At 44.4% G+C, this 15,563-nt stretch overlaps 2 protein-coding genes across 7 annotated transcripts in view; one reads left to right on the top strand and one right to left on the bottom strand.

The window, feature by feature from the left end:
• SLC25A26 (solute carrier family 25 member 26) overlaps window positions 1–13,081 on the top strand; it is a 154,844-nt gene extending 141,763 nt beyond the window's left edge. For all 4 annotated transcript variants that reach the window (XM_019757175.2, XM_088798530.1, XM_019757179.3 and 1 more), the window contains 4 exons: window positions 392–461; window positions 6,578–6,642; window positions 7,768–7,841; window positions 12,686–13,081. In XM_019757175.2, coding sequence (XP_019612734.1) covers window positions 392–461; window positions 6,578–6,642; window positions 7,768–7,841; window positions 12,686–12,803 — 327 coding nt within the window. In that variant the 3' untranslated portion in view covers window positions 12,804–13,081. The remainder of the gene's footprint in view (window positions 1–391; window positions 462–6,577; window positions 6,643–7,767; window positions 7,842–12,685) is intronic.
• A 762-nt stretch (window positions 13,082–13,843) lies between these two features.
• The window catches only part of LRIG1 (leucine rich repeats and immunoglobulin like domains 1), a 116,404-nt gene continuing 114,684 nt past the window's right edge, over window positions 13,844–15,563 (bottom strand). For all 3 annotated transcript variants that reach the window (XM_019757174.3, XM_019757173.3, XM_019757172.3), the window contains one exon: window positions 13,844–15,542. In XM_019757174.3, the coding sequence (XP_019612733.2) occupies window positions 15,283–15,542 (260 nt within the window). In that variant the 3' untranslated portion in view covers window positions 13,844–15,282. The remainder of the gene's footprint in view (window positions 15,543–15,563) is intronic.

The raw sequence follows: 15,563 nt of genomic DNA on the forward strand, positions 1-15,563 counted from the left end.
CTGCTCTGGATTAATCTGTGAACTGTGGTATTTATATGTTCAGAATTATATGGGAAATATTTAAAATGTTACATTGTCTTAAAGGTGTAGCTTTATTTTTATTTTTATTTACACACATATTACACACACAAATGTGTGTGTTTGTATGTGTATGTCATACATACTTCCTGGAAAGTGTTTCCTTTGAGCACTCTAATGCAGCTATCACCCTTCTTCCTTTGACTTACTTTAGAATGCAGCGAAGTCCTTGGGAAAATCAGTTATGTCATCAGTGAGGAATGCCACCAAAATAGCTTCTCACTTAAGTTCCCATCCCTAGAGCTAAGCCACAGGAGGTTCCGATAAATTCAAATATTTAATAACTCGTATTTTTCTTTCTCCTTCCACACAGGCCCTCTGGTCCTGGAGGCAGCGTCACGTGGTGGATTCTTGGCAGTCAGCAGTCTGTGGAGCTTTTGCAGGTGCAAAGGATTATATGATACTGGGAAAGACCAAGAGGGGGAGAAAAATGTGAAAATATTAACTATGCAAAAACAACATTCTTTAGAAATTCCAGATTGTTTAGATGAAGAGAGTTCCACCAGTTGTTTGAGAAAAGAAAGTGTCTTAGAAAAAAAGAAACTGCTATAAAGGTGTCTGCTTGAAAGACAACCAATTTGTTTTTGACAAATTTTTTGTTTTCTTTTTATCTTTATTAAAGCCTTCACTCAGGCCCGTGGATTATCTTAAAGATGATTTATAAAGTCCTCTGTGGGAAGAGACTTGTTGTGGGTGCAGGGCCGACTGAGCAGCTGTCTGCCGTGAGCTGAGCTTTGGGGGTTTAAGCGATTTCTGCAGCCGGCGGTGATTCACGGCTCGTGTGACATGTTTGACAGCACCGTAGATTAACTAGTGTCAGGAGAACAGAGCTGCTCCCCAGCTTACTGGAGGCTAAACGGGTCTGTGTAGAAAGGATGGGGATCTAAACATCTGGGCATTTTCTAGACATTCAACCCAGAGCAAAGTGACAATATGCAATATTGTGTCATCCATCACTAAGTCATAGGAATTTTCCAGGGAGGTTTCAATGAGAACTCAGATGCTTTACGGAATTTAATAAATGATAGGTTTAGTAGTGTGAAAGAGAAACACATTTTATTGTTGCGAATCAAGGTGAGTTAGAATTACAGTGGAAATAAATCGAAGTGGAGGTTTGCCAGAAAGTTGTGAAATGCTAGTTTAGATGGGAAGCCAGTAAATCGATAGATATGTAGGTTTAGATGTTAACTTTATTAGAAAGGAATTATGTTCCAATTTGTTTAATGGTTGTTGGGTTGGGTATTTTGTTGCAGTGATTAGGAAACCAGAAAACATACATTTTGCAGGATTCTTTATTAATAATTGGACCCATTTGACCTGTGGAACTGATCATCAGAAATAAGAATCTTGCCTCTAGACACAAAACCTGCTCAGATTGATTATGACAGGTAATTGTTTCCACATGACATGGTCATTAGCTGTGTTAAATGAGTAGGTGGTCTTGATTCATTTTCCAGAGGTCAGGCATCTTTACCCCCCAACCCCTAAATGAAATGTGCATTCTTGTTGACTCCTTCCTGGGCCCTGGGGACATGTGGTCATCTTGGGTAAGGAAAGGCCACTTTTTAAAGTTAACAATACCAAAAAACTGCCATGTGTTCAAATAAGTATATAGTCTCTGGTCCTATTCCTCAAAGATTTGCTTACAAATGCATGGCTTCTATTAAGGAAATTTGCATTCATTATCATTCCTTTTTCTGAATAATGCTTTGTAATAGGCATTAAGCACTTAGATTTGTCAGAAGTGGGGAAAGAAAGAAACTCTTTATCAGACATCCACTGGATCGCGGGCCCTGTCAGTAAGTGGCCCACTGAGGCGTGCAGCACACGGCACGTGCTCCAGGGCCCGTGGAGAAGTTGGGATGTGAGCAGGGAAGGGCTTTGCCCTGAGTTACGCATCTCGTGCAGCCCAGCTGGTTGGACTTACAGAGCTGTCAAGTCTCAGTTCTGCCTCCAGCTAAGGAATGAGACTTGGGGTCTTTCTTGGGTACCAGCACCTTACCTGTAACTCAGAAGCAACCCCCCTACTTTAAGGGCTCACAGTACTTCTGGGATAGGTGAGACAATGTATGTAACAGTCCTATTACATTGATAAAACGGAACAGATGTAAGGAATTATTACTATTTCAATAAAAAAGGAATTATTACTCTTTCAAAAATGAAAAGCTGTTATCATCACAGTAATTTCAGTTGCATTGAAAGAATATTAATAAAGTTACTATACACAATCGTCTCTGCGACAATCATGTTTTTTCAGCTGAGGTTCTGATAAGTGAAGGAGTTTGTCCAAGAATCCATTGTCAGTAGATCCACATGTATCTAGCAAAAGATAAATACATTCCTTGTTTATGTCCCTCTTGGTTTGAAATTGTAGTTGGTACAAATGTCGATCCTCAGGAACTAGGCTACTACTTTAAAATCTTTCTGAAAGATAAACATTATTTGAAAATATTCCAGATTGTGGAAAAGTGATATTCTGCAACACTGCGGGTTACACACTATAGAGAATAATGACCTGCCATTGGGGCGGCCCCTGGATCTGATGCTTACTCGCTGCTCTGTCAGACGCTCGCCTTGCATGGCCAGAAAGCCGGCCCTTACATTAGAAACCCAATTTCTCGTCCCTGCGTGCTTTTCCAGTTTCTAAATGGGTTCAGTCATCGTGGATGAAGACTCTTCTGTGCCCATGCTTGTTTTATAAACTACTTAGTACAAATACCCAAAAATGGCCCTTGAGATCCGAGGTGTTGATGGCTTGTCCTGCTCAGAAATTTCTTTAGCATCTGGTCAGGGGTTAAAGTAGGGGAAAAAGGACTTTGCCATTTTCCTCACTTCCAAGTTAACTTCTAAACACAAAACCATAATTCAGTCTAAGTAATTATGACGTTTGCTATGAGAGTGATGATTGCTATTCTAATGTTCTTCGATCTGTTTCTTGCAATAATTAACACACGACTTTGCATTCTCTAAGAGAGGAGAGGGACAGATATGGACAGATCGGTAGATAGATAGATCTTCCTATGGAATTCTAGAATAGGGCAAAGGATTATCTGGGTACAAATGAGAAGGCCTAACAATCTTTAAAACACAAACAAAACCACATTTGTTGTTGCTGAAGCCCTACCCGTCCGGACACTTGTTTGGAGATCTTGCAAAAGAGGTACACGGAGGTGCTCTTCGTCCCAGGCCTGTCAGAGGAGGGAGACCCTGAGAGACAGGGAGCGGCAGTGTGGGGCCGCCCACGGATGTCCCCGCACAAGGGAGGTGACAGCTCCAGACCCGTAGTAGGAAGGTGGCCCTCTGTCTAAAGAAGATAAAAAATCAGCGTTTGCTTCTCAAGGACACGTATGACATCTAGTTTCCCCTGAATCTGGTCCTTGAAAGCGGTTAACCGAACATTCAGTAAAAGCCTAACTGCAGTGGAGCCCATAGAAAATGGTTTCATGTGATTTGAACACTGAAGCGTCTGTAGTTGCTGTACCAAATCATGTTTCTTGGCTAATAGCTTAGCATGTTCCCTGTGTTTATCACCAGCAGTTTACAGTTCCCTTAAGTAAAATGTAGAAAAGAATGACATTTTAACTGAAAGTACAGGTGCTCTGCCCCCATCTCATTATGACCCGTTATTCTATTACATGATCTTCACAAGTGCTTCTTGCAGACTTGTAAAAAAACATTGTGAGGTCTGTGAATCAAAGCAATCTTTGCTATTTGAAGATATTTAAATTGATTTATTAGTAACGTTCATAAAATGCAGTTTCCATCGTAGTAAAATTAGGACCTATTGAAGCATCTGTGTTTCTGTCTTTAATGTTTCTTCTTGTCACTTAGATGAAGCAAATCTCTAAGAGGACATGGGCAGGCATCCACAGTAAAGGAATGGGGCACTTTTGCTAATAGCCAAACTAAATTTGATTTGCAGATTGATTAGAAGGCAAGTGCTTTTCAACATAGATGACTCATAAAAGCTTGAGTGGTCAGACAGCCAACTTTTAAGTCTTTTTAAGTTGGTTTAGGACAGATTATGAACATTTTCAAATAGGAAAAATGGTGTGTGCACTTCTGAGTTTTGATAGTCGGACAAATTTTAATGTCTTAACATAGCACAGTGATTATGTAGGAAAAGAGCGCTATTGGAGCCCAGCTACACGTGACTTTGAGGCCCCGCTCCACACTATCTATGTGTCCCTGGGCAGGTTGTCTGAAAAGTGCAACAATAATACCTATGCAAATGAGATAAAATAACCAATGAAAGTACTAGCATAGTCTCAGTGTTCCAGACACAAACTAAGCACAAATATTAGCTTCGAGCTTCACTTCCCCCATCCCTTTTAGAGGACAAGTTGAAATCTTCAGTTTGTAAAAACTGCAGACACTTGTCCAGGGCACCTAGTAAGCATTTTTGAGTACCTACTGTGTGCGCTGGGCTGGAGACATGACAAAAAATCACACATAACCTCTGCCCACCCAGAAAAGAGCTAATTACTTTGAAAACTAGTATGAGCCAGGCGCTCTCCTAGACGCTTCGCACAGACTCATGTAATCCCTGTGTCGTGTTGCCATCTGCATTTTATAGATGAAACACTGAGGCCACAAAGACGCAGTGGCCAGGAGCTCAGGTTGTGGAGTCAGACAGAAAAGTTCGAGTCTCAGTGCGAAACCACATAAAACCTATGAGTTCTTTCAGCTCTCGGAGCTGCGGTTTCCCCACCCGGAGCGTGAGGTAACAAGAACACCTGTCTCACGGGGGTCTTCACCTGGAGAATAAGTAGTTTACCTAAGGCCAGTCAACCAGTAGAGCAGGGAGGTAAGCCTTGGTCTTTCTGAACCAAAAGAAGCGTTCTTTCGGCCAGACCCTGCAGCCAGCAAGGGAAACAAAACCGAATATAAGATTTGGGGTGGGAGGTTTGGGATGGTACAGGTTCACTGCCTTTGTTTCCTTTGTCCTTTTTCTTCATACCTTAACCCATAAACATACATATATATTATATATATATATATGTATATATAATATATATGTGTGTGTATATATATATGTACATACATACATCTAATATATATATATAAAATATATATAATATAATTATACATATTATATGTATGTTTATGGATGTGAAGCCTTCCTGGACCCTTTTCTATAATTAAAAGCATATTTACCGCTTTCGTATAGACTACGTGGTTAAAAAAAAATTAAAAGAGTAGGATTTTGGGACTGGGTCCACAAATTTTTAAAATACTTGGAAGTTTAGCAAGTCAGGCAATGTTTGGATCTGGAGAAAACGTTTCACATATTCATAACACAAAAGTGGCTAAAACAAAAGAGACTAACATTCATGTTAGTTGATACTCTGTAGTCCTAAGGCGGGTATCATTTGTGGGTCAATAAAAATGGAACAAAGCAGCATAAATGGGTACATCTTTCAAAAAGTCAGTGTCATAACGTTACCAAATGGAGGAGGTTCAGTGTAATGATCTTATTTCAGCAACATCGTTAGAAAGATGTTTGGCGGAGCTCAAGTGACCTTGTGCACGTGCCACGAAACTTGGATGGAGCGCAGAGCTATTTCTGGAGCATCCTTCGCACACGTGTGTTCTGTTCAGCCCACTTCCAAAGCTGCCTGTCTCACCCTAGCTCATGGATGTGGAATCTTGAGAAAGCCCTTTTGGGTTTATTATTTCTACCTCCTTTGGGCCTCTTGAGGTGTAAAATACATTTTTGTATCATATTAAATAAAATATTGGCACCATATACTGTGGTTTCTGTTTAAAACAAAAAAAGTCTTCTGATTCCTGTGTCCATAGATATGGACCCCTTTAAAATGCGTGGAGTTTTTAAAAATCAGTTTGGCAGTTACAGTCCTGCATGGGAGATGAGGTAGGAAGGAAGCCATAAGGAAGAATGCCTGTTAAATCAAGACCGACTCTAACAAGATGCAGAAAGGAGCTGAGAAATGTTGTTACTCTAACTGGCTTTGTTGTCAGAAGCCTGGAAATTTAGAAAGCTTTATTCTTTTCACGTTTTTACCTTGGAGAGTCCAGCCATTTACACCAAAATCTCCCCGGTGACACACGTTTGTCTGCCCATTTTGCCTCCGAGCAGAATGATAAAAGCATTCTGGAGTTGTGATTAAAGTACAGGGGCCCCTAGAAGGCAGGGTAGCCCCCAGCCTCCTGCTGAAAGGAGGGGTCTGCCCGTGGACACACACCCACGGTGGATACCCACTCGGGCTTGTTCACTGCTCCATAAGAGCAAGATATGTGTGGGGCCTTGTTTTTACCCGAGGAGGTAAAGCATTCTCTTGTTACCTCTTTTCTGTACAGTTCGAGGTCACTACAGAAGCAGTGGAGCATGTGCGTCCTATTCTTGAATCAGTCAGGTGGACATAATGATAAAGTGATGTTGGCAGAGTTACGAGGAATTAGAAAATGAAAATTATGAAATACCATGTAATACAGTAAACAATACCTCGCTGTGTCTTGGGTATTTTTATACACACAGGTGGATTTGCTGCTGCTGTCACCACGCCTCTGGATGTCGCGAAAACAAGAATCATGTTAGCAAAGGTAAGTGGGAAGAGGGCGCAATGTAGACATGACAGACACTTTTGTCTGTTAGCACCGGGGCTTATCTGCAGAGAAAGGAAATAAAAATGGAGAACACTTCCCTGTCCTAGCACCGTGTGCTGCTTGCTGAACCACTAATGAGATGGACTTGGAACAAACAATATCCATAGTTACCGCAGCGACCAGTTTCTGCAAGGCCTTTGACCTCTTCGTCCTCATTTTCAACTGCCTTATGTAAGCTAGCAGGGCTGGTAGGGCCCCTGCCTGCTCAGACCACGTTCACATCATCTGTTTTCCCTGGTGACAAGGCCGAGGCTCGGAGAGGTCACTTGTTTTATACCAGAGGCTCTGCACTTAGATCACCTTAGGTTGTACTTGGTCTCAGCTGGGTGAATGAGGACAGAGTCAGAATTGTTAAAAGTGTTTCATTACAAAGAAAATTTGTTTTTAAAAAAGCTAGACCGAGACTTTGGAGAATTCCACACATACAACATATCTGGAATACAAATTGGTAGCTGCAAAATAGTCCTGGGGATGGAAAGTACAGAATAGGGAATATGGTCCATAATATTGTAATAACTATTTGTGGTGCCAGGTGGGTACTAGACGTAATGATGTGAGCACTTCGTAAGTCCTATAAATGTCTAATCACTATGCTGTACACCTGAAACTAATATAATACTGTATGTCAACTGTAATTGAAAAATAAAACATTAAGAAATAAATTGAACATAGGACTCTTTATTAAATGTTTGTTAGCTACTTAAGTTAGATTCATAATTGTACTATATATACTGATTATTCCCCATTCTTCTCAGAACAATTACTACTGCTTTCAGTCTTTTTCCTATTCAGTAGTTGTACGTAAATTATGTGGGTGAGCGGTGCTCCTAGTTTGATAATGAAACACCTAGAAAAGCAGCTTTCCATGGGCATGGGCCAAATCAGTGCTTGCCTGTGGGTTTGAATGTAAGGGCCTCTGATTCCCGGGAAACACTCCCATCTGTTTGAAACTGTCCTAGATGAGGGTGGTAGGTAGGAAGCCATGCATCTGAGGAGATCTGAGGGCCAGCTGTGCACGGGGAGTTTCATAAGATAATGGCTTTCTCTTGTGTTTTCATGCAGGCTGGTTCCAGCACTGCCAGTGGGAATGTCCTCTCTGCCCTGCACGGGGTCTGGCGGACGCAGGGGCTGTCAGGGTAAGAGCAGTCGCAACGCTCCGCCGTCTTCCTCTGTCCACCAGCTCGTCCTCCTTGAGCCTGACATGAGGCTTTCCTTTCCTTTCTTCTGCTTGTGTCCTGATTGGGATCTCTACTTATACTGTACAAAACATGTTTGATTTTGCTTATGTGACATAACTGTGCAATCAACTGCGCACCTAGTCTGTCCAGGTGATTCCCAGCCTCGTCCGTCTGGATGTTAGATGACATGCAGGTAGCGCTTGCTGGCTTCCCAGCTGCAGCATTGAGAAGACAGGCAGGCTTCTGCTTCTATAAAGCAGGAATGCAAGTGAGCGAGGGTAACTTTGTTAGAAGAAAGCATTTGTGGTTTGGGGTACTTTTAACTATTATTAGCAACAAATTACTTTCAACATACCTTAGTGCATGTCACCACTTGAAACCCACTGGCTCTATATTATCATCTGAGCACCTCAGATGTCTAGCATCGGATCCTAAAGCTCTCTTCAAAATGTTATTTCAGCAGTGCTTTTACGACATAAACTTGTAAACCGGTCTGAATGTTGGGATCTGTACAGGTGTGTGAAATTATGATTTTCTCTTTGCTATCGTCTGCCAGCATTTTCCTGGGAGCCAAGAAGCAGCCTCGTTTTGGGAGGGTCGGGAGTGCACCCAGTGACGTGTGGACAGCAGTGCTGTGAGCCTGTCTATGGTGTGTCTGACTGTAGTTTTTAGGCATTGGGCGGGTTTTTATTTCACCTAGTTGGTAGGGGACCGAGAAGCATGTTGCTTAGGCCCTGGGTTAGGTTTTGCAGGAGAATAGCCCCATCCTCTACTCAGAATTTCCAGCTGCACATTTGAGCCATAGGTAGTGTTGGGTGGTTGTAGTGAATGTGACAACTCTGGTGGATTGATGCTGGTTGCCTGAGGGACTTGAAGATTTTGAGACAAGAATAGGTTTTAACAGAAAGGAGGAACGGAGCATGGGAAGGGGGCTTCTGTGCTGTGGTCGACCATTTAGGGCTAATATATTGGGAGGAAATGGGGATCTGCTCACAGCTGACCACACTGACTCTGACACCAGCTCCACATTGAACAAAGAAAAGGCGTGAGAAGAAAAAGGTCTGAAGCAGCTTATTTAGTAGCAGGTAAATGTCTTAGTTTTCAGATAATTTTAGGCCACACAGAGATGTTGCGGGCAATAGATCCTAAAGTCAAACTGCCAAATGTCACTCTTATTTATTTCAGTATATTTCATATTAGATTCTGTGGCAACTCTTGGTCAGACCACTTGTCGTACCGTGCGGGGCGGCCTGTGGGGTCTCTGGTCCCGCTCCCCACACAAGAACGCAGGATATGGTGAGGCTGAAAAGGAACACCCACGGAGCCATAGGTAGGGGAGTCATACCACTATGGTCTCACTGGAGGCTGGGCCCACCGGACACGTGACCTGCCGTCCGCCTTTCCGCCAACCAACCGACCAACGACTCTCCTCCACTCTCTCGACTCTGTTCCACTCTCTCGACTCTCCTCTTCCGCTCTCTTTGGCTCTGCTCGGCTCCTCGGCAATCCTCGGCAATCCTTCGTAGCCGCAGCAGTTATACCAGCGGCCAATCGGCTAACCGGCCACAGCCGACGGCCAATCAGCCACAGCTGACGGCCATTCACCACCCGAGCCAGCACTCCTCCACGTGAGGCCGAGAGCCTGTAAACTAATTTCTGGGGCTCTGTCCCCACACCACTGCTCTTGACCTTAGCTCTGCGGATTTGGTGTTGGGCTGCAGCCCACCTGCCTTTCTTGAGAAAGTGGTGAGATGTGTGTGTGATGTGTGGCATGACTGGCAAGACCGTAGCCATTGAAAGCTTGTAGAGAAGGAATTTCCTTGAGTGGATGATTGAAACTAAATCTTTTTTGTCCCAGTTGTGATGTGTACTTGATACTATGTAAGTAGGCAGTGCCAGAATTACAGGCACAGGATGGGTGTCAGAAACGTGCCAAGGGCTTATCTCTGTCAGCCCTGAAAAGGTAATTTGGAGTTTTGCCTGTATTCTGGAAGCTTCTTAAGTCTCAGGCTCTCCTAAGTACAGGCATACCTCGGAGATGTTGTGGGTTTGGTTCTGGACCTGCAATAGTGAGTTAATCATCTTTTTGCTGGTGGAGGGTCCTGCCTTCAATTTGTAAAAATGCCACCGCTGGGGAGCGCAATAAAACGAGGTGTGCCTGTGTGCACAGTATGGTTCTTAGCGGAGTATTCCAGGCAGCGAAGCTCGTCGCCTAAGAAGTGACAGCTTCCTAGTAAAGTGACAGAAGACAACACATAATTTGACAAAAGAACTGTAACCAAAAGCAAGCAAAACACAACCCCCCTAGAAATGTGTGCAGATGTTCTGATGGCTAGTCCTGCAGGGGTCTCAGTCGGCTTCCTCTGCCCGGTTTCCACACACAGTCCCTTCTGGCACCTTCCATCACCCCGAGCAAACCTGCCCCCTTGACCGAATACTCAGGTTGCCCAGCAGGTACAGTCTCGATCCTGCAGCGTAATAGTGCTCACCTCAGGGTAAAGTGGCGACACTCATCGGCCCATGTTGGTTCACACAGGGGAGCGCCATGTTCTGGCACTTGTTTGGGGCCTGTGCTCTAGGGCAAAATGGGAACTCTGAAATGTTCATCAGTCCAGTGGCGGAAAGCAGATGGGAAGCCTGCCATCCTGCATTGTCCCATCCTGCTTTTCTTCTGTGAATCAACTGGCTTTTTGTTTTTCTTGACTGTGTTAACTGCTGCTGCCATGTGCGCCTTCCTTGTGCCCGCTCTGTGCCAAATGCTTTACATTTGTTCTCTCGTTTGACCCGTGGTCACCAGAACACAGCTCTGCTCTACTCAGGTCGTTGCCTCCTAGTTTGGTTGGGGCGCTCACTATACAAATCATTCTACTTTAAGGCTGTAATTATGTTAATAGATTCAACTGTCATCTAGTGAAACCATAAACTACTTCCATCTGCCTCGAGCCAGGAGCAGCTGAGCTCATTAGAAGCAAAAGCTGAACCGAGACACTGGCTTGAGAACTGAGTGAGGTAGGAAAGGAGTGAGGGCGGGAGGATTCCGTTGACAGTGGGTCTCCCACCTACCAGCTCCACTGGCCTCCCCTCCAGCAGCCCCCCGCCTCCCGCCTTTTGTAGGGTAGGGGCAGGGGCTGAATCTGTTTCTCAGGCCAGAAGGACACAGTGGCCTCAAAGCAATAATTTATGAGTTTCTGTCCTCACCAACCACCTCATGCGAAAACAATTTGCATGATGCCGAGCCGAACAACTTCGTTTCTTACAAGTGTATTTTGGTCTTCTGTAGAATTTTCATGGCTATTTCCAGACAAGAAAAAGGTTCTAATTTTACTTGCAGTATTTTGTTTAATAATTTAAATTCTTAGGTAGCTAGTTAAAGAACCCCCTAGAACGTCTCTAAGTCCGTTTTCCTCAGAAGTACTAGGTGCTGTGTACGGACGGGAGCCAAGCTGCCCTGCCTCTAAGTCCTGCAGAGAGGATGTGGGCAGGGCCGCTGTGACCTAGGCAGCAGGGGTTTCCTTCCTGTCCGTTCCTTGGCGGGGCCACCGGGTAGCTTATCACAGAGGTTTGCCCCTTATCTTAAAAGATACACAAACTACTGTTGGCATAACCTGACCAGTTTCAGTTTTCTTCCCTACACCTGATCTTTTGACTAGTCAGTTTTTCTCACTAGAAAATCCACTAGCTCTGATTTTTTGTCATTTTGGTTTTCTGCTTACAAAAGTAATACTCTTGGCAAAACTAACATTCAGTTACTACAAAAATACAGGCAGGGGATGTTTCCTGTAATCCGACCCTCCAGAGGAGGCTGAGGACTCGTCCCTACCTTGTTTGTCACATACGCAGCTTTTGGGGCTTGACGTCCTCAGAACATGTGCGTATTTCTGTGCTGGTACCTGTGGCCTCCCTCAGTCTTAGCAGCTGCGTAGTCTCCCCGTGTGGATGTTGTACCGGTTTATGTAACCAGTTCTTCGCAGTTTGTCTAGTTTTTTTATCAGCATTGCCACGATGACCACTGAACAAACACCTGTGCGTAGCTATGGGAGCGATTTTAAAGAACGAACCCGTTGACGGCCCCAGTAACATTGTTCTTTTACTTTGCATTTCCTCGGTTATTCCAAAGTTGCACCTTGACAGTGACTGGCCTTGGCAGCGCCTGTCTGTAGTGCGTGGGGACAAAACCTGCGGAAGGAGGTGCTCCGTTCCCAGCCGCGGCCTGGCCACCTTTCCTGCCCTTCGTCAGAGGGGAAAGAAAACAAGGATCCACGGAGATGTAGCTCCCGGTGGCATCGTATTTGTGGGTCTCTAAGGACAAATGCGACTGAGTCACCAGGAGGGGCGGCAGAGCTGTCCAAACCCCTTCTCACGCCCACAGACCTCCTTACGTTTCCAGGGCGGCCGTGCCCTCCAGCCTGCCCGAGGGTTCAGCCCCTCAACTCCTTTATACATGTCAATTTCATCATCTCCAACAGACAAAAGGGGTCTGGAAATTTTAAACAGGACTGTTGTGGGGACAGGGTTACTGTTTCCTAATTAATTATTTGACTTAATTGTCAGCCCTCACAAGTAAGCCGTTTGGTATGTAGCCACTTTAGCCAATGAACAGCTGGGCTCAGACTTCAACAAGTCTACTTGGGAGTGTAATTTAGTGCCATTCTAAAAGCGAAAAAAAAAAAAAAAGCATTTTTAAATGCTCTATGGGGTTTAATGAGCATGGTGTGTGGAGTTGAGCAGGCTGTGGGTGTTGGAATTTAACTTTTACACACACAGTTTATAAAAATCTCTACTTTTCCTTTTTTACCCCCTAGATTATTTGCAGGTGTCTTTCCTCGAATGGCAGCAATCAGTCTGGGAGGTTTCATCTTCCTTGGTGCTTATGACCAAACTCGCACTTTGCTGTTGGAACTTGGCGGCGAGAGCCCATGAATCAGACGGCCCCGCATCCACTTCTTTCACGAAAGGGGGCTGCTGTGAGAACTGCCTCCCTTCCGGGGAGCAGCTGTTCGGCCATCTGAACAACAGAACACAGCGCTCAAACCCAGTTCTGCTAAGATTACAACATGGAGAATGCGTCTTCCGTGCTACAGGCTGGCCGAAATGATGTTGGCAGCCTATTTGCCAGACAGTTAAGAGAAAATGATGTCCACAGCGGTACTTTGAACCATTTTCTCAGAACCCTTAATAAATGAGTTTGGTAATGCTGAGTCCAGGCCCTCCAGAATGTTCATTTGATGTGCATGTGCTCTTTTATTTCTTGCCACCTGACAGCAGCGTCAGCGGAAGGCAGGGATGGTTCTAATTTACAAAGAATGGCTAGGCTGGGAAAAGGAAGGAGCCTTGGGGAAAAGTTGTATAAGTGGGTGGGTTTCTCCCCTGGGTTAATTACTGTTGTGTAAGCTTACAGTTTTGTTTAAAGAGAACGATCTACAGGTGCACAAAGACCATTTTTGCTGGTAACCAGGCTGTTCTGAATTACCCTCTGATTTAACCTATAAAAACACACACATATCATTTTGCAGGGCCGTGTCCCGTGGCCCATGTGTTAAGAGAAAGAAGGCAGACTCAGCTTGTGACAAGGAGCTGAACCCCTCTCTTCTCCACATCAGCTCACAGGAGGGCTGGGGCCGGCTTTGCAAACTGTTGTTTCTTGGTTCCTAGTCAGTAAGGTTTATTGTCTGGATTGCAAGTGCAACGCTGGAAATAGAAGGGCTGAAACGGGAAGGTCACCATTTTAGAGCTTGACTCATATGCTCCAGGTTTTAGAAAAATTCAGACTTTCAGGATTTTGGTGGTGTTGTGTCTCCTCTGGAGCCACAGTATACAATTCCGCTTTCCCTACAGTTGTTTTTCTTTTTGAGCAAAAAGGTAATTAAAGGCAGAATGATTGCATTTGTTGGGGAATCTCTGGAATTAAATGGGACGAAACAATGCTGGTTAACGTAGAAGAGTGACTCGAGCCACACACATAACATTTATAAATGAACCTTTATTAAAGACACTTCAATTCCATTTGTTAGACACTTCAATATTTTACATGTTTCAATGTACATTGTACCAAAATTTCTATAAATAAATAACTTTGTACATAAAAGTAATACTTCCTCTTTCACATTGCCTCTCAGAAGCAGCAAATTCACATATGTCGTGGAAGTAACATTAATCAGTTAGCTGTTGAGAACAAAACTCTAAATGTGCTTACCTTTTGAAACAGTGATGACATTTGACAGTAAAATTTAACATAGGTAACCATTTTGTCAATATCTACCTTCAGCTTTGGGCTAAAGGACCTCGCTGTCTTGAGTGTTTAAGGACCTTGTTAGTTTCAATGTAATTTTTCCTGAAATCTACATTGGCACTCACAAGATGGTCAGCTACAGGTCTCCAAAGTGCAAATATACCCAGAGGCCCGGGCAAGGGCTAACCAACCCTTCTACCGTCCGAGCCTGGGTCTGTGTGCGAGGGAAGGACATGGACAGGCCGGCTCCGGCTCCTCAGTAGAGATACGCTAGCCCTGAACGCGAGGACTCAGCCCTTCTCTTCCCCTAAGACCAATGTAATGTTAAGTATATTGGCAGAACTAAAACATCACTATTGAAAAATCCACAGGTACCAACAGCAGCAGCCTCTATCGTATTAAAAAGCCTCAAATGACAATCGAGTGATGCTGACAAGCCCACATTTGCTTTCATCATAGAAGGAAGAAAGGCAGTGCTTAATTGTTTGGACCAAATGCTTGTGGTGGATTATAAACAACCCTCATCGTGCTTGGTAAGGACAGGACTGAAACCTTCGCGAAGTCACTCGCTGCAGAGGTACCTGCGCGGCACCTCTGGTCCCACGGGAGGTCTGCGGCAGGAACATCCCCGCGGGGCAATGCTGACATGAAGCCACTTACAACGCAAACAAAGTCTCTGCCTGTAAAGCACCCCCGGGGTCTGTCCTATGAAGTGCAGTATAAGTCCAAGGTCTTTCCAGCCTTCCTCCCCACCAAACCTCCTGGGAACAAATGTGGTTTGTCCTTGTATAAATTCCATTCATGCATTAAGGCACCAGAACTATCCCCCCTTCCAAAATTAAACAGCAACCTGATATGAAAAATAATATTGTCAAAATTGTACAATTGTTTTCTGTTCACCATGCACTAAAGATTAAAATATCCTCTGTAAAAGATATATAATATATATGAAATCTCTGAAAACTCTTATATACAATGGTATCAAACACATTTCTGCCTTTTGTACACAATAGCCTCTTGCATCTGTGCGCTTCAGCTGCAAGTTCTTTAAACTACGGGTACTCCACATGGAAGTTACAACTGTACAAATCAGTGACGCTTGAAGCAAGCTGCCTCTCCTACCTCTCTTTCCTGTAGAGATTGACACAACAAGAGCTGAGGTAGACAAAGCTAGACATGCGGTGCAAACAGCAGTGGCACACTCCGTTTCCCGGGGAGCTGTCCTGTCAGTGGTGTGGACTCAGGACGGCAGTCACATGCTTTGGGGAGGTGTCCATTGGAAAGAAGCAAGTGCTGGCCCTCGCTGGGGACGTCAGGAAAGCCCAAGGAGGCCGGTGTGAGCTCAGGGTTGCCTGCAGGTACCACAGAGGAAGGCTGGAGGTCTCTGGAGTCTGGCTCACACAACCTTGCTAACGTCCAAGAAGAAGCCCCTACGAGAAAGAAGAAGGCAT

This window comes from Rhinolophus sinicus, chromosome 5 (assembly GCF_057876585.1).
Source record: "Rhinolophus sinicus isolate RSI-liver-muscle chromosome 5, RSI-T2T, whole genome shotgun sequence".
NCBI lineage: Eukaryota > Metazoa > Chordata > Mammalia > Chiroptera > Rhinolophidae > Rhinolophus > Rhinolophus sinicus.